Genomic DNA, 19,046 nt, shown 5'->3' on the forward strand with positions numbered 1-19,046 from the left:
AAATGTCATAAAAACACATTAAACTGCGGAAGTAGGAGAAATAATATTCAAACACTGAAACGCTATAAATTATATCGTGCACTGATGATGTTTGTGGTCGATCTCATTAAAGACGCTCACTTCTCCCACTGAACAAAATAACGGCAGAAATGAAAGCAATCGCATCATGAAGATATTTGGCAACAGTAAAAATGCGACAGCGCAGCAGTGATGAAGACGCTGATCTGTTACAACCTTCATCAAAGTGATCAAACTAACGATTATAGCACTTTCACAGCCTCATATTGGGACGCAGTTCGTTTCATTTCCACTGGATGTTACTGTGTACTTCTCACAAAGAGGTCTATTTCTGATCAGCCAATCACGTCTTTTAAAAGCTTGCGATCCAAAAACGGAGTCGACAACACCGCCTCACACTAAGATAAAAGTTTCTGCTCTTTTCTTCACTCAGAGTTGCTCTGAGAAGTTTCCTAAATCCCTCCGAAGCTGAGACTCCTTGTTAGAAGTTTTTATAAGTTCAGTTCGGAGCTCTCGGAGAGGATTCTAAAAACGTTTGTGAATACAGCCCTGGATATCCCAACTCAGGAAACTCAACGTCTGTCTTTAATTATCTGAATGTTTATGAAAGAGCACCAACATTTTTTCTCAAGTCTAAACACGTTGAACAAAGTTGCGCTGCAGGTCGGGTGACAAAATGCAAACAAACGGAACGTGAGACACGCAGATGAATATCCAGGTTAAAGAACACATTATGCCGTTTCACAGTTCTTGTGGTTTGTGACCGGGTTGCTGTACAGTGAGGATAAACACGAGTTAATTCATCTGCTGTTTCTATATCTGTCTGGTGGTCAGCAGTGCAAATGATCACATGTCTGCACGTCTCTTTTTCAGCCACATATTTCCTGTGAGACTCACGTGGTGTCGACATATCCCCCCCCCCCCCCCCCCAAGCAAATTAGAGACATAAAACTGTTTTAAAAAAAACTTAGTTTCTGTTTTTGTTTGTTTTCATCATCTTTTCCACAAATTTGCATAACTTGTAACTTTGTGGAGACCTGCAATTTTCCCTGTTGGGCACAACGTTGGCAGCTAAGACGAGAACAGACTAACATGGATCTAATTCAAGTATGCAGTTTGAATGACATCAAACAACCTCTTGATGAGAGCCTTCCTCACAGTCTGAGGACGAAAGAGTTCGTCTGCAGTGTTGACTTTTGAAAACTACCTGAACGCTCAACAATGACGATAAACTTATTGAAACCAGCTTTTTGTCCGGCGTCTCGTTCAGATTCTTTTCATTTCAACATGTGAATAAATACGAAAATCTACCACTCAGAGTCGGTGATGTTAGAAACAGGATGGGAGTGACTGCAGAAACATTCGACCATAGACTCAGAGCAGAGAAGTATCATGTCTATTCAGGACCTGAAGCAGGATGTCTTTATTTGTTTTTTTTATCTTTACTCTCATCTCCTTCCGTTAGCAAGTCAACTTGTATCATGTTGGGTTTTTTTTGTCTCTTTTTAAAATAGCATCTACAAAAAGCCTACAGCAGCACGTTTGAACCAGTGACTGATTTGATTCAGTTTGAATATTAAAATAGGGCTTTAAAACCAAATGCACAGCAGGCTGGGAGGAACTGATGAGATTCCTTTCAATTTGTATAATTTAATGCTCTCGTGGTTTTAGGTCTAAAAATCCACAAAGCCTGCTCACATCGGGAACAAACCACATCGAGACGAGTTCTGAGAGCAGAAAAATCGATAAAACAAGAAGAAATACTGCATGAATCCTTTGATCCATCTCCGTTTCTCTCCACATGAAGCTCGTTTAATGGTTCCTCTTACAATAATTTAATTAGGGTACATTAAATGCGTCTTCGGTACCGAATATGGAAGTGGGAGCCACCATGTTTAAAACAACGTGTGGGAAGGATCCTCAAAAAACCTGACATCAAAACATTTTTTTATGAGTAATAGATGTTACGCATTTTTAATATTATTAAATAAATTGAATTTGAAATAAGTTCTCGGACTGTTGTATGAAAAACAGCATTAGAGTCAAAGACACTACCCTCTCCCCCCGCCCACACACCGAAAGTCCCCCAGTCTGTTTTTCTCCAAACTGTTTGTTTCTAGTTCAGCGTCAGTTTGTGTTTGTACTTCGACTGTGATGCAACTCATGAGGAAGCAGAAAGAAGCAGGATTAATTAACGATGTGCTTCCCCGTTTAACTCCGTGATGGAGTCACGACTGAGTTTAATTTTCCTCTTTATAGGTAAGTTATTGTGGAACACCGTTTATAGCGTGATGCTGTTCCACAGTTCTGTTTCTGTACTGTTTGTGGGATCATCTTCATTTAAACCTGCAAGATATTTAAAATATGCATCGAGCCCGAAGTTGAAAAGAAACACAGGGCAATATTAAAGACAACTACCCCTGTAAAATATAAGTTATAAATATGTTAAAAAGTAATAAAACTGATCAACCAGAAATATGTTAAAACGCAGTTCACTGCTGAGACGTGTCAGACAGGAACGTGTGCGGTCATAATTAACAGCACAGCTCCAGTTCTCTGGCAGTTTTTAACATATGTGAAGAACAATAACTAAATTCTTCTTCTGCATGGTTTTATTTGACTGTCCTGTCCCAGACTAGTTTCATGGACTCCCCATCAAACTTTATTTATATAGCACAGAAAAAAACAAAACAATAACAGAGAAAGGTAATCAAAAAACAATCAAAAAACCTAATTTGCAGGTTTTGTAAACTCACAGGAGTATTTTGAGATACGTTCAGAAAACCAGCATCTGAGACCTGAGTGATGTGATCCACTATTTTAGTCTTACATCTAATTAGGTGTTTCATGAATGCGCTGACCGGGAGCTTTTAGAAAATGTGTTTGTCAAGCAGAAATGCTCAAACCTTCTGTGGCTGCAGCTTTTGCAGTGGGAGGATTTGCTGCTTTTTTCTGTTTTATCGCCTTGTAAAAAGATTTAATTTTTGTTTTGGACTCTTGTTCTGACTAAGCAACAATAAATATTTATCATTTTGAGCTGAAATTTTGTGCAGGATCATTGACTGACTGGAGAAATGCTAAATATATCATTTCCGAATGTTTTCAGTGATATTTATGATGAGTAGTAAAGAAGTTTTAAATAAAACAAACGCTCCCCGTCCTTTATTTTATACTCCAGCTTTGAAAAGGTTCATTCAAAAACTTCTGCACTGTTGTTTTGGTTTAAACTTTTCCAATGACTTCATGAAATGAATAAACCTGAATTTAAATGAACAGCTTCTTCAGTTTGCAGTGAGGACTGAAAGACTGATTGTTGATTTGACTTCTTATTAAATCAAGAAAAAGGTCACAGGAGTAACATCAGACCCAGAGGAGTAAGGATGAAGTAAGGATGCTGTCATAGGAAGAGAAAATATGAGACAGTTCTTATAAAACTAAAACTGAAAGCTCAAAAAATAAACTGAAATTGAAAGAAAACCCTTGAAAAAGTCCCAAACTTTTCAACTTGTGTTTTATCTTTGTTTCTTTTTCTGTAAACAGGAAATTACCAGGGTTTTTTTTTTTCGGTCTGTTAGAGATGTACTCCCCCTATTGGTTCGTGGTTTACATAAGAAAATGACCTTCCTCAAATAACTTTAAATAAGCAGTTAGCTGATAAACAGATGTTAGCTAATAAACAGATGTTTGCGAAATCTTCACAGACAGCGACAATACGGTTACGATGCTCTTATCTTGAAACTTTATTTTGACGCCGCGAACTGTTTCCTCTTCCGGTTGCGCTAATCGTATGTGCTACGCAGGACCGACAATATAGTCAGATCGAGTCATTGATGATAAAATCCATCTGTCAATCCATCCATCTTGTCAATCATTCCATCTTTCAATCTGTCTCCAAGTTAAAATACTGTATGCCAAAAACAATACAGTAACGTGTGGAACAATCAGATGTCTGTGTTCTCTGACCGGAACCCCGTAGTGGTCAATATTCATCTTTACACCAGTCTCTCAGGGGTCGAATCCCCAACACAGATGTTTGCAATTTTATCAGTGTAAACACAACTGCTTACAGTATACACATCATCTTTTCTGTTTACACAACAGTAAAAGATTTACCAATTATATATCTTGATATTTCCGAAACAATGAACATGTATGTCTGCAGATCTGTTGAGCTGTACAGGACAAGTTCAATATCAAACGAGGGTTGGATTAATCTGGTTGCAGGTTGGGGATCATGTGACAGCATGTAATCAGGGCTCCTGCAGGAAACATAGAAAAGTTCTTGATTGAACTTTAATTAGTTTCAAAGTAAAGGTAGTCAAAGCTGTCTGATCCTCCAGACAGTCCGAAGACTTTGTGGAACTGTTACTGAGCTCTTTTCAGCTTCCTGTTCATTAGACGGGACTTTCACTGGAGGTTCTGACCCGACTGCTGACTGATGTATCTCTGTATGTTTTACAGTGATGAGAATATCTGCTGCTGAGGTTGTGAAGAAGAACCTGGCAGGAACTGTGGGAGGAACCATCACTCTACCTGAACCCCTGCTGGGGAAAGGATATATTTCATTTGGAGGAAAAATTCTTGCTTCAGTAAGATGGGGTGAACTCGATATAGAAGAGGAAATTTACACACACAGACTTCACTGGAACAAAACCTCTGGACTCTTCTCACTCACAAACCTGCAGAGGAATGACTCAGGGATTTATACTTTGGACAATAAAGGAAAGAAAGTGATTTCCTCTTATAAACTCACAGTGTACGGTGAGTCCTTTTGTCCCAGTAGACGTGTGTGTGTGTGTGTGTGTGTGTGTGTGTGTGTGTGTGTGTGTGTGTGTGTGTGTGTGTGTGTGTGTGTGTGTGTGTGTTCCAACACCATCCAGTCTCCATATGTGACCTCAGCAGTTCATATCTTACTTATTGATTTTGGTCTCATGCTGTAACATTATTTACTTGAACCTCTGGAGAAAAATCTGAATGGACATTTTTTTTAACCTGTTTTCTTTTGTTTGTAGTATTTCTGTAAAAATGATTGCTGGGGTCAAAATTAACTCTGAATTCCACCGTTCCAACCTCTCAGACCTGCAGCCAATTTAGAAGCAACAATTAACCTGATGCTGAACTCAGACTACATGAACTCAGCCTGCAACACATTTCCAACGTGTGTCCGAATTCTTTCTGTTTTTACCTGCCCAGTTTAACATATCCTACGATGTGTTCCTCGACCAATAGGATGACAGAGTGCATCACACGTGGAGCCTCTGCAGCTGTGATTGACAGCTTCTTGCCCCTTCTCCCCAATGAACTTTGAATTCAGTGTTTCACCGGCCACAGATAGACTTAATATATGATCTGTGAAGAAAAAGATCAGCGAGGAGGACAAATTAAATAGGCAGATTTCTAACCTCCATCACCTTCCTCTATAGACGCCGTACCGATTCCTTCGGTGATCCAATTTAATGTGAGCTCTAACAGCTGCTCGCTGATGTGTTCTGTGGACGGAGCCGAAGAGACGACGCTGTCGTGGTACAGAGACGAGAAGATCGTGATCCAGAACAACTCGGCCGTCTCTCTGTCTCTCACCGTTCTCAGGCAGGATTACAACTCCTCTCACAGATGTGTGGCGACCAACCCAGCACAGGAAAAGACTCTGGAGGTCGACGTGAAGACGTCCTGTGGACATAACGACACAGTGAGCAGGGACAGACATCGTAAGACTCATTCTGACACTGATTTAAAATATTCAATTACATTTTAAATATATTTTGGTCATTGGAACGTATTGTTTAATGTGTTTTTATGACATTTGATGTTCTGTTGACAGATAAGATCCTAATTGGAATTATAATCTCCGTCGTGTGTGGTGTTGTTCTTCTATCATCTGGCTTTATAATCACGTTCATATATAAAAACCAGAAGATGAAAACAAAAAGAAACGAAGGCCAGGTATTTTTGTTTTTCTTTAATCCCGCTTCTTTGTGTGTGTGTGTGTGTGTGTGTGTGTGTGTGTGTGTGTGTGTGTGTGTGTGTGTGTGTGTGTGTGTGTGTGTGTGTGTGTGTGTGTGTGTGTGTTCTTCCTAAACACATTTGTAATTCTGTCTTTCAGACTTCCTGAAACACAACCCTCCTCCTCCTCCAGGTTCACCTCATCAGTCAGATACACCCAAACCCGGAACAGAAGTTTTCATGGATCCTTTCAACCGGTCGAGGCAGATTGAAACCAGTTCTGTCGGCTGTTTCTCCTTCAGGTGTTTTTCCTTCCAGCTATCACTTGTGGGAATTGTGAAATTGTTGATACGCCTCCTCTTCGACAAAGTATTTTAAATCTGCATTTTCTGCTCCTGTGACAATGCAGTGAATGTATTCCCCCTAACTAAGATTAAACTCCTGTTTCACAGTCAGGGCAGAGCAAGTATTTCATCCAGGAGATTTTAAGTGTTTCCAAACTGCAGCATTTTGTCATCAAAACTTACAGCGAATAAAAAAGGCTTTGTGTGGCTGCCATGGAGAAGGGCTTCGTCCTTTCTACAACAAAATCCAAAGAAAGTCATCAGATGCTGCTGGTGAGGCGGAAGAGAAGCTGGAACGTTCTCTTCGTCAATTCTCCAACAATTGCGTAAAATTGTTGGAATTAGAACAAATGATAAATCGAGATTTTTTTTATTTTTTTAAGCACTACCTGGAAAAAGAATAAAAATGTAATCACGTCCTGTGATAATAATCATGTTGCATATATATTTTAATTCTAATCTATTTTTTTATTATTTATTGAACTTAGAGAACCACAGGGGCTGAAACTTACATACAAAATCCTAAAAGCTGCGTATCTTTACAGAACAGAGTCTGTGACTGTAATTTAAAATACACAGGCTACATCTGCTGTCACAATAAATTAACTCAACACATAGACCTACTGTATGCACTTAAAAAAAAATTGCAGTTTCTTACAACTTGACGTGTGTATACATTTCGAGCAGCATACAGTAATATGTAATCACTTCAATTGATAATAAGCATTTCATTAGAATTTTTGGATAAGACCATATTTTCTATAAACCCGCCACTTCTGGATTTTCTGTTTGTTCCGGTTTCCTCTGGTTTGTTTTGGTGAAGTGATGAGAGGAGGAGAACCGTACTGATTGTAAATGAGTTATTTCTGTTAATAAAGCGAGTTTTGATTGAAAAGATTTACCTGCGTGCTAATCTTTATGTCTGTGACGTCACTGGCTGTCTTGTAAATGTGGATTTTTGCAAGGTTGCTCAGTGATCCGTCATGTTGCCAGCTGGTTGGTTTCACTGGAGTGAAAACCTGCAAGAAAGAAGAATGAAGAGACTGAACGACTGTGTTGTTGAGGGTGACAGATGTGTTGTCATGGTGAGAACCCCGTTGCCATGGCGCCACAGTTCAGGTGGTTTGTAAGGCAGGGCAAGTTTTGTTTGTAGCTGTAGCACATTTCAACAACAAGGCAATTCAAAGTGCTATACATAACAACATGAAAAGACATTTAAAAACAGAAATTAAAACCTCAAAATAGAAGAAACGAAACAAGTTAAAATAGGATGAAGGTTGAAGGATGAAGTGTAAAACATGAAATACAGAAATAACTTGCAGGGCAGTTTAAGAAAATAACGAAGCTCCTCAAATCTGGTTCAAATTGTAGTGAATGTTTTTCTTCAGACGTCTCAGAAGGTCCCAGTAGAACTTGTTGACAGTCTGACTCTGGGGGACAAATTCACGGTGACACAACCCCGCCAATGTCAAAGAAAACCCACCTGGTGTCTCCTGATCTGACGCGCCTTCTTCGGTCTTGGACAGTGAAGTTTCGCCCCTCTTGAAACCTGAATGTATCAGCATCTGGATCAGGCCTGCAGCTGACAGAACAACATCACAACATACAATAAAAAAGTGGTCATGACACTTTTTAGTGTCATTTTTTTTAAAGGTTAAAACAACAAGTTTTCTTTAATAATTTGCAAAAGAAGTGAAAATGATGACAAGCACATTTCAGCTCTACAATGTATTATTATGGGAACTACATTATATTAAGTAATTAAAATGTCTAAACATTTTTTAGTGAACACAAGGGGGAGCACAACGTATTCAGGATGCACTGAAGCATGACGTGATCAACATTCACTCACTGTGCTGCTGGTTTGTTCAACGTGAAGTTAAAACTTTGAGTGACAAATAGCAGCTGGATGATGCGTTCAGGAACCCACTATCACACTAATCACTTTAGAAGTGTGTTGTAACAGGTTTAATTTAATTTCAGTGCACAAACACAGCAGCTGTGTGGAGTCTCAGGAGTCCTGTCTCATTTCTGTGGTGCTGACTGGTCCCTGTCATTCACCTTTTTTCCACCAGGTGTCCCTGAACTTCTTTGGTAGTCAAACTCACCTCACGACTTCCTGTTGAACCAGGCCAGCCTTGTTTGCCATGTTGTTTCTATCTCCTCTTACAGTGTTGTTCCTGTTCTGCTGCACCTGTAAGCCTCTTTTTTTTTTTAAATATATTTTGCAGTTCCACCTGTCTGCAGGTGGGTCCTCCATCCTGCAGTCTGTCACAGGTCGTGCAGAGGTCTCATCAGCTTTTTTTTCAGCTTTTGCCAGGTAAACGAAACTACCTACACTCCTGCAGCAGAACATTATTGGTCAGGCGAGGCAGGATATTAAAATCAGATACGATTTGTTTCTGCAAATACTTGACTTTGACTAGTCTGTGTGCTTTTCTTTTGGTTGTAACTCCATCCCATCATCAATGAAAAACATTGTCAGGCGCCACCGTGGCTCATCATGTTTGATGTTTGATGCTGACACAAGGCAGTTCTTCTAAAACCTTTCAGGCTGCTACAGAAAGCAGAAGCAGTAAAAAGGCCAAACAAAGACTAGGCGATAAGTGGACAAAGAAAACTGTGTTTGTGCCCTTTAAAATAGTTTCCTCCGCTCCTGTAAGTTAAACCAGGGTCAAACTGCACCCAGCACGTATTCAGACTAGAATGTAGTGACATCAGGTGTAAAAATACAAAGTAAATTTCCTACCAAACCCCCCCACCCCCCAAAAAAAATAAAATAAAAAAGAGTTACAAATGTCCTCCGATTCACTGACAAACACGGGGCGGTTTGGAAACACAACAAATACAAAACAAATACCGTATCGCTGCTACATGATGTTTCAGAGACAAAAACAACATGTTTTACAAAGAAAATATCAAATAATATCTGAAAAATATAACTGAAAGCTGAAAGTTTGTGCCATAAGTCAGGGAAATCTTTTTTTGCTCATGTTATCACAGATTTACAAATTTACTGTATATGCACCGTGCTTGTATCACCGTGCAAATCAACAGGCTGTCGCACAAAAATGGAAGTGATTCACTTTTTAACAAGAAGAAACCTGCGACAATCTGCACCCCCAGAGAACAAAAACAAGTTCCACAGTGAGATTGACTCCTTTAAAAGAATAAAACGAATGATCACTAAAAATCTCCTACTTCTCACATTTTTTTTGGGAAGCATCAACATTGATTGTTTCTCCACTTAGTTTTTTTCCTTTAATTAATGTCTCATCTCGAGTTATCATGTTTATATTCAGGTGGTATTCAGTGTGATCGTGCCACTGTTGGAAGAGTGGGCGCTAAAAGTTCAGAACATACAGACGGCGTGCTGCACAGCGTGTGGGAACCTGTCCTCTGTGGTCGGTTTTTAGAGAAATAAGAGCGTGTCTGCAGAGGTTGATGACGTGCTGTATGTCAAAGTCGCGGTTGACTTTATGGTTCGAGAGGCCGGACAGGAACACTGCAACGTTTGCCTTTAACCAAATTCTGTTCTAGATTTCATCTTTGAGGAAAACGTGCGGTTTTCATCCTCTGAGTTGCAACACGTAGCAGCGAAAATGAGAAGTACCTTTAAAGGCTGCAGTGAACAGAATATTTAAACTGTGTCATGTTCACCAGCATCAATTCATCAGTTTTTACTCACACAGATAAACCTTAAAGATGCTGTAAAGTAGAAATGAAAATGAGTTTTAAGTTCATCACACCACAGAAGTATGAGTTGTTAACTACCCATCCAAATTTGAATGAAAAAAAACACACAAGTATGTTAAATTAGGCTTTGAAATAGTGAGAAAATCATCAGTCTTCTCTGCTCTGAGACTGGGGGGGCGTGTCCTGAAGGAGCTGAAGCTCCTCCCACTTGCTGGAAGGTGTTCAGTGTTCAGTATGACAGTCCTGTGGCTGCAGTTCTTTTCCCCACTAAGCGGTCCATCTGACATCCAACCTCTCGGGTGACTTTATGCATGATGTCCCACTGGTACTCTGTCTCTCTGTCTCTCTGGTGGACGGAGCAGCCTGCTTTGAGAAAACAGAATCAGAATTTATTTGTCCAATGAGTGAAACATACAGATGCATATAAATGAAGCTTGTCCCCCTGAGCTGTAACACAGGAGTCAAACTGGACACCAGAGACAGAAGACAGTGAGCTCTCCAACTACTTCTAATGCACCTGCATTACAATAGTGGAGATAATAAGAGAGGAGGAGTTGATTTAGTTCTGTAACAACTGCAACATGCACACCGCTGCATTACATCACATGTTAATTCATTACATCACATCAGTTCATTACATCACATGTTAATTCAAACTTTGAACCTGCTCAGGTCTAGCCAACAGTCTTTCTCTTCCACTGATGTCCCTCCTCCTCCTCCACCTGCTCTCTGCAGCCTCCTGCACATGTAGTCGGGCTCGTTTATCTGGACCGGTACCGGTACATGTAACCGAGGGTCACTGATGTTAACGTTACACTGGAGTACAAAAACAACAACCCTCATTAATCGGCAGGACTAGATTTCCTCTGGTCCATGTTTACCATCACCCCGACATGTAAAATACAGAGTTACATATATTATAGTTCCTTATCGGAGCTATATTGAGACGCATAAAAAAAATGTGCGGTTATCGGAGCATTTTCCTCTGAACTCTGCTCGGCTACGAGCTCAATAGAAGCTGATTAGCACATTAACTGTGAACTGCTGGGGGCGGCGGTGGACCCTGCTGGCGGCGGCTGACGGTGCCGGTGCGACCGAGAGATGAACGGCCGTGAGGGTGAAGCTCGGTTCGGCTCCGCGCTGCAGGAGGATCGGTGTGTCCGTGAACTCCGTCCGTCTCCGGTGGAAGTTGGTGAAACAATCCGCCGTGAAATGGTCCCTGCACAGGCAGCTGTTGGTGTTAATCCTAAACTCTCCATCAGCGAGGATGAAATCAATCCACCTCTTTTTCCTTTCTTCCTCAGTAAAATTTAAATAGCGATGCAGCGCTAGTTTGAAGGTTCTTGCATCCAGGAAAGATGCACTTGCGGGTGAAGGGAGACGTCTTGTAGCAGCTAGCTGATGTATGATAACAATCTGACTACTGCAGGAGTAGAACTGAAGTCCAGTGGGATGACCTCTTATGCAAATGAGCTGCAGGCTTTTACAGCTTTTCACCGTGTAAGAGGAGGAGCCATGCAGAAGGTTATATAAACCAGCTGTGATCTGACATAGACAGGTTGTTGTGAGGTACATAGGTTGTTGTGAGGTACATAGGTTGTTGTGAGGTACATAGGTGTTATGTGGTGGGTGTTTTTCCAGGACCCAAATGCAAGCTCACAGACTCGAGGTATCAAGTTCCAAAATACTGTCTTTATTATCCAAAAACAAACAAAAACAACAAACCAAAAGGTGGCACCGATCGTGTCCACTTACTTCCAGTCGGGAGGGCAACTCGACCGACAGCTCCAGGGGGACACGGCTGACAGGGCAGCCGGCAGACCAGCGGAAGGGACGGCGTCAACAATCTTCCGAGCCGGGAGGGCAACTCCACCGACTGGTGACTTTGACCGGGAATATCCGCAGGAGGGACAGAGGCCGGAGGAACGGGAACGGGAACAGGACTGACGGAGAGCAGACGGAGGACGGACGGGTGCCTAACAAAAATGAACCGACCAGCAGAGTTGTGCAGGGGCAGGTTACTTATAGTCTGGGGAGGTGATCAGGGAGATGCAGCACACCTGCAGGTGGTGATCAGGGATGAGTGGCTGCATCTGCTGGGACCGGTGAGGGGCGTGGCCACGGGAGGTCAGGGGCGTGGCCACAGACAAAGACAGGGGACACAAGGAGGAGAGGTGATCGGGGGCAAAACGGAGGAAAAAACTGGACTCCTGACACATAGGTAGGTGTGAGGTAGATAGGTTGTATTTTAGGCCCGCCTAAAAAAACCTGAGCTGAAAACGGTCTAACTCCACATTTCAGTGCAACAAAGTTTTCTAGCTTTGCACATGCTTTCAGCAACTCATTTCACACGTATATAATGTACTGAGAAGCAAATCATGGAATTTGCTTTACAGCATCTTTAAGTGGCATTAAAGCCACTGTAAAAAAAGACTTGTTGGACCAACTTAAAAAAAATACTTCCAAACCACACAAATTAAATCGTTTTTTTCAAATGAATTGAAGAACTTATATTAAAATGATTGCTTTCAAATCTGCAGCTTAAATTCAAGGCAACAATGTTTCCAACTTAATTATTTGCTTGACACAGAAGTAAAATAATGCTGACTAAAAACGTAATAAATCTTTCAATGAAAGTATTTTTTTATACAAAAAACAGTATCTTTACATTATTTAACAAACTGCAGTTTGTTAAATATCGTAAAGATACTGTTCAAATAATTAAAAATACAAGTGAGTTTGAGGAAAAAAAAAAGATTTGAATCTGTTGTTTTTAAGACTTTTTTCACTTTACGGTCACTAACAGGTTTTGGGAACAACAAATATGCAGTAATGTGAAAATATACCGATGGTGACATTTGATTCTTAATTATTATTTACAGTATTATGTTCAGACAAATAGGGCTTTAAAACCAAATGCACAGCAAGCGGGGAGGAACTGATGAGATTCCTTTCAATTTGTATAATTTAATGCTCTCGTGGTTTTAGGTCTAAAAATCCACAAAGCCTGCTCACATCGGTAACAAACCATTTAATTTAATTAAGGTACATTAAATGCGTCTTCGGTACCGAACACGGAAGTGGGAGTCACCATGTCTAAAACAACGTGGGGGAAGGGTCCTCAAAAAACCTGACATCAAAACATTTTTTTATGAGTAATAGATGTTACACATTTTTAATATTATTAAATAAATTGAATTTGAAATAAGTTCTCGGACTGTTCTTGTATGAAAAACAGCATTAGAGTCAAAGACACTACCCTCTCCCCCCCCCGCCCACACCCCGAAAGTCCCAATCTGTTTTTCTCCAAACTGTTTGTTTCTAGTTCAGCGTCAGTTGTGTTTGTACTTCGACTGTGATGCAGCTCATGAAGAAGCAGAAAGAAGCAGGATTAATTAACGATGTGCTTCTCCGTTTAACTCCGTGATGGAGTCACGACTGAGTTTCATTTTCCTCTTTATAGGTAAGTTATTGTGGAACACCGTTTATAGCGCGATGCTGTTCCACAGTTCTGTTTCTGTACTGTTTGTGGTATCATCTTCATTTAAACCTGCAAGATATTTAAAATATGCATCGAGCCTGAAGTTGAAAAGAAACACAGGGCAATATTAAAGAGAACTACCCATGTAAAATATAAGTTATAAATATGTTAAAATGCAGTTCACTGCTGAGACGTGTCAGACAGGAATGTGTGCGGTCATAATTAACAGCACAGCTCCAGTTCTCTGGCAGTTTTTAACATATGTGAAGAACAATAACTTAATTCTTCTTCTGCATGGTTTTATTTGACTGTCCTGTCCCAGACTAGTTTCATGGACTCCCCATCAAACTTTATTTATATAGCACGCACAGAAAAAAATAAAAATAAAACAATAACAGAGAAAGGTAATAAAGAAAACTAATTTTTGGCCGTGATCAGTTGCAGGTTTTGTAAACTCACAGGAGTATTTTGAGATATGTTCAGAAAACCAGCATCTGAGATCTGAGTGATGTGATCCACTATTTTAGTCTTGCATCTAATTAGGTGTTTCATGAATGCGCTGACCGGGAGCTTTTAGAAAATGTGTTTGTCAAGCAGAAATGCTCAAACCTTCTGTGGCTGCAGCTTTTGCAGTGGGAGGATTTGCTGCTTTTTTCTGTTTTATCGCCTTGTAAAAAGATTTAATTTTTGTTTTGGACTCTTGTTCTGACTAAGCAACAACAAATTTGTATAATTTTGAGCTGAAATTTTGTGCAGGATCATTGACTGACTGGAGAAATGCTAAATATATCATTTCCGAATGTTTTCAGTGATATTTATGCTGAGACGTAGATAAGTTTTAAATAAAACAGACGCCCCACCCGTCCTTTATTTTATACTCCAGCTTTGAAAGGGTTCATTCAAAAACTTCTGCACTGTTGTTTTGGTTTAAACTTTTCCAATGACTTCATGAAATGAATAAACCTGAATTTAAATTAACAGCTTCTTCAGTTTGCAGTGAGCACTGAAAGACTGATTGTTGATTTTACTTCTTATTAAATCAAGAAAAATGTCAATGGAGAAACATCAGACCCAGAGAAGTAAGGATGAAGTAAGGATGCTGTCATAGGAAGAGAAAATATGAGACACTTCTTATAAAACTAAAACTGAAAACTGACAAAAAATAAACTGAAATTGAAAGAAAACCCTTGAAAAATATCAAACTTTTCAACTCGTGTTTTATGTTCGTGTCTTTTTCTGTAAACAGGAATTTACCTGTTTTTTTTTTCAGTCTGTTCGAGATTTACTCCCCCTATTGGTTCATGGTTTACATAAGAAAATGACCTTCCTCAACTAACCAGTAAAAGGTTTACCAGTTATATATCTTGATATTTCCAAAACAATGAACATCTATGTCTGCAGATCTGTTGAGGTGTACAGGACAAGTTCAATATCAAAACGAGGGTTGGATTAATCTGGTTGCAGGTTGAGGATCATGTGACAGCATGTAATCAGGGCTCGCTGCAGGCATAATTTGTGGAGCAGGAAAATGTCATGCTGAAGACGGAAAACAACAACGTGATGGGCATGCACAATCAGCCTGGTGTGTTTACTGGCATTTGTGTTCTCTTGGAGCAAAAAGCAGGAAACTTGGATGGGCAGTCGTTGATGCAGCAGGTCCCCTCATTTATTACAATGTTAGGACTCAGAGGTGTAATTAACTTCCTGATTACAGTCCAGGCTGGTCAGATATGACGAGCCCGGTGGCGTTGAATCTCCCGTCATGCCTGAGGATTACGATGATGAAGAGGAGCTGCTGGCTTGTACGAATGTCAAGCTTAGGAAAGCAGAAATTCACCTATCGAGGGTTGAAAGCAGAACAACATAGAAAAGATCTTGATTGAACTTTATTTAGTTTCAAAGTAAAGGTAGTCAAAGCTGTCTGATCCTCCAGACAGTCCGAAGACTTTCTGGAACTGTTACTGAGCTCTTTTCAGCTTCCTGTTCATTAGACAGGACTTTCACTGGAGGTTCTGACCCGACTGCTGACTGATGTATCTCTGTATGTTTTACAGTGATGAGAATATCTGCTGCTGAGGTTGTGAAGAAGAACCTCACAGGAACCGTGGGAGGAACCATCACTCTACCTGGGCCCCCGCTGGAGAAAGGATACATGTTATTTGGAGGACAAATTATTGCCAGAATAAATATAGGGGAAATAGAAATAGAAGAGGAAAATTACAAACACAAAGTTCACTGGAACAAAAACTCTGGACTCTTCTCACTCACAAATCTGCAGAGGAATGACTCAGGGATTTATACTTTGGACAATAAAGGACAGAAAATGATGTCCTCTTATAAACTCACAGTGTACGGTGAGTCCTTTTCTCTTGTCCCAGTCGACGTGTGTGTGTGTGTGTGTGTGTGTGTGTGTGTGTGTGTGTGTGTGTGTGTGTGGTACTCTTTATTCTGTTATGTTCCAACACCATCCAGTCTCCATATGTGACCTCAGCAGTTCATATCTTACTTATTGATTTTGATCTCATGCTGTAACATTATTTACTTGAACCTCTGGAGAAAAATCCGAATGGACATTTTTTTACCTGTTTTTTTTTTTTTGTTTCTAGTATTTCTGTAAAAATGATTGCTGGGGTCAAAATTAACTCTGAATTCCACCGTTCCAACCTCTCAGACCTACAGCCAATTTAGAAGCAACAATTAACCTGATGCTGAACTCAGACTACATGAACTCAGCCTGCAACACATTTCCAACGTGTGTCCGAATTCTTTCTGTTTTTACCTGCCCAGTTTAGCATATCCTACGACGTGTTCCTCGACCAATAGGATGACAGAGTGCATCACACGTGGAGCCTCTGCAGCTGTGATTGACAGCTTCTTGTCCTTTCTCCCCAATTAACTTTGAATTCAGTGTTTCACCGGCCACAGATAGACTTAATATATGATCTGTGAAGAAAAAGATCAGTGAGGAGGACACATTAAATAGGCAGAAGTTCACCTTGAACAGGTCCCCACTCCATCACAGGGACAACACAGAAAGACAGACAACCACTCACACCCACAGCCTAGTATCAGTACCAGTATTTGAACGATATCCAGCCCTGATTTTCACATGTCTGCTGTGTTTTCCTTCTCTGACTACAACCTGTTACCGAACTTACCTGAACGAAGAACAGAGCTTTTGATGATATTAAAATCACAATATCTGATTTCTAACCTCCATCACCTTCCTCTATAGACGCCGTACCGATTCTTTCGGTGATCAAATCTAATGTGAGCTCTAACAGCTGCTCGCTGATGTGTTCTGTGGACGGAGCCGAAGAGACGACGCTGTCGTGGTACAGAGACGAGAAGATCGTGAAACGGATTCGCTCGGCCGTCTCTCTGTCTCTCACCGTTCACAGGCAGGATTTCTACTCCTCTCACAGATGTGTGGCGACCAACCCAGCACAGGAAAAGACTCTGGAGGTCGACGTGAAGACGTCCTGTGGACATAACGACACAGTGAGCAGGGACGGCATAGACCAGAGACATCGTAAGACTCATTCTGACACTGATTTTAAAAAATACAATTACATTTTAAATCTATTTTGGTCATTGGAACGTATTGTTTAATGTGTTTTTATGACATTTGATGTTCTGTTGACAGATAAGATCCTAATTGGAATTATAATCTCCTTCGTGTGTGGTGTTGTTCTTCTATCATCTGGCTTTATAATCACGCTGATATATATTGACCAGAAGACGAAAACAAAAGAAACAAAGGCCAGGTATTTTTGTTTTTTTGTCTTTAATCCCGCTTCTTTGTTGTATGTGTGTGTGTGTGTGTGTGTGTGTGTGTGTGTGTGTGTGTGTGTGTGTGTGTGTGTGTGTGTTCTTCCTAAACACATTTGTAATTCTGTCTTTCAGACTTCCTAAGGCACAACCCTCCTCCTCCTCCTCCATGTTCACCTCATCTGTCAGATACACCCAAACCCGGAACAGAAGTTTTCATGGATCCTTTCAGCCGGTCGAGCCAGAGTGAAACCGGTTCTGTCAGATGTTTCTCCTTCAGGTGTTTTTCCTTCCAGCTGTCACTCACGTGGGAATTGTTAAATTGTTGATACGGCTCCTCTTAGACAAAGTATTTTAAATCTGCATTTTCTGCTCCTGTGACAATGCAGTGAATGTATTCCCCCTAACTAAGATTAAACTCCTGTTACACAGTCAGGGCAGAGCAAGTATTTCATCCAGGAGATTTTAAGTGTTTCCAAACTGCAGCATTTTGTCATCAAAACTTACAGCGAGTAAAAAAAGGCTTTGTGTGGCTGCCATGGAGAAGGGCTTCGTCCTTTCTACAACAAAATCCAAAGAAAGTCATCAGATGCTGCTGGTGAGGCGGAAGAGAAGCTGGAACGTTCTCTTAGTCAATTCTCCAACAATTGTGAAAAATTGTTGGAATTAGAACAAATGATAAATCGAGATTTTTTTTTAAGCATTGCCTGAAAAAGAATAAAAATGTAATCACTTCCTGTGATAATAATCATGCTGCACATACATATTTTAGTTCTAATCTATTTTTTTTTATTATTTATTGAGCTTAGAGAACCACAGGGGCTAAAACTTACATACAAAATCCTAAAAGCTGCGTATCTTTACAGAACAGAGTCTGTGACTGTAATTTAAAATACACAGGCTACATCTGCTGTCACAATAAATTAACTCAACACATAGACCTACTGTATGCACATAAAAAATTGCAGTTTCTTACAACTTGACGTGTGTATACATTTCGTGCAGCATACAGTAATATGTAATCACTTCAATTGATAATAAGCATTTCATTAGAATTTTTGGATAAGACCATATTTTCTACAAACCTGCCACTTCTGGATTTTCTGTTTGTTCCGGTTTCCTCCAGTTTGTTTTGGTGATGAGAGGAGGAGAACCGTACTGATTGTAAATGAGTTATTTCTGTTAATAAAGCGAGTTTTGATTGAAAAGATTTACCTGCGTGCTAATCTTTATGTCTGTGACGTCACTGGCTGTCTTGTAAATGTGGATTTTTGCAAGGTTGCTCAGTGGTCCGTCATGTTGCCGGCTGGTTGGTTTCACTGGAGTGAAAACCTGCAAGAAAGAAAAATGAAGAGACTGAACGACTGTGTTGTTGAGGGTGACAGATGTGTTGTCATGGTGAGAACCCCGTTGCCATGGCGCCACAGTTCAGGTGGTTTGTAAGGCAGGGCAAGTTTTGTTTGTAGCTGTAGCACATTTCAACAACAAGGCAATTCAAAGTGCTATACATAACAACATGAGAAGACATTTAAAAACAGAAATTAAAACCTCAAAATAGAAGAAACGAAACAAGTTAAAATAGGATGAAGGTTGAAGGATGAAGTGTAAAACATGAAATAGAAATAACTTGCAGGGCAGTTTAAGAAAATAATCAAGCTCCTCAAATCTGGTTCAAATTGTAGCGAATGGTTTTCCTCAGACGTCCCAGACGGTCCCAGTAGAACTTGTTGACCAGGGGTCTCAAACTTAATTTACTTGGGGGCCGCAGGAGGCAGAGTCTGGGTGAGGCTGGG

At 40.3% G+C, this 19,046-nt stretch overlaps 2 protein-coding genes across 2 annotated transcripts; both read left to right on the plus strand.

The window, feature by feature from the left end:
• Positions 1-2,164: 2,164 nt before the first annotated feature.
• Positions 2,165-7,200, plus strand: LOC138209017 (T-lymphocyte surface antigen Ly-9-like). Its single transcript, XM_069167329.1, has 5 exons — positions 2,165-2,277; positions 4,480-4,779; positions 5,442-5,726; positions 5,840-5,961; positions 6,122-7,200. The coding sequence occupies exons 1-5, from the start codon at positions 2,241-2,243 to the stop codon at positions 6,128-6,130; spliced, it is 753 nt and encodes a 250-aa protein (XP_069023430.1). The 5' UTR covers positions 2,165-2,240; the 3' UTR covers positions 6,131-7,200.
• A 6,155-nt stretch (positions 7,201-13,355) lies between these two features.
• On the plus strand, positions 13,356-18,461 carry LOC138209119 (CD48 antigen-like). The gene is made up of 5 exons (XM_069167495.1): positions 13,356-13,464; positions 15,537-15,836; positions 16,718-17,014; positions 17,129-17,249; positions 17,389-18,461. The coding sequence occupies exons 1-5, from the start codon at positions 13,428-13,430 to the stop codon at positions 17,501-17,503; spliced, it is 870 nt and encodes a 289-aa protein (XP_069023596.1). The 5' UTR covers positions 13,356-13,427; the 3' UTR covers positions 17,504-18,461.
• Positions 18,462-19,046: the final 585 nt, after the last annotated feature.

Source organism: Embiotoca jacksoni, unplaced genomic scaffold, assembly GCF_022577435.1.
Source record: "Embiotoca jacksoni isolate LCO1_2020_lvr unplaced genomic scaffold, fEmbJac1.0.p SCAF_4, whole genome shotgun sequence".
Taxonomy (NCBI): Eukaryota; Metazoa; Chordata; class Actinopteri; family Embiotocidae; genus Embiotoca; species Embiotoca jacksoni.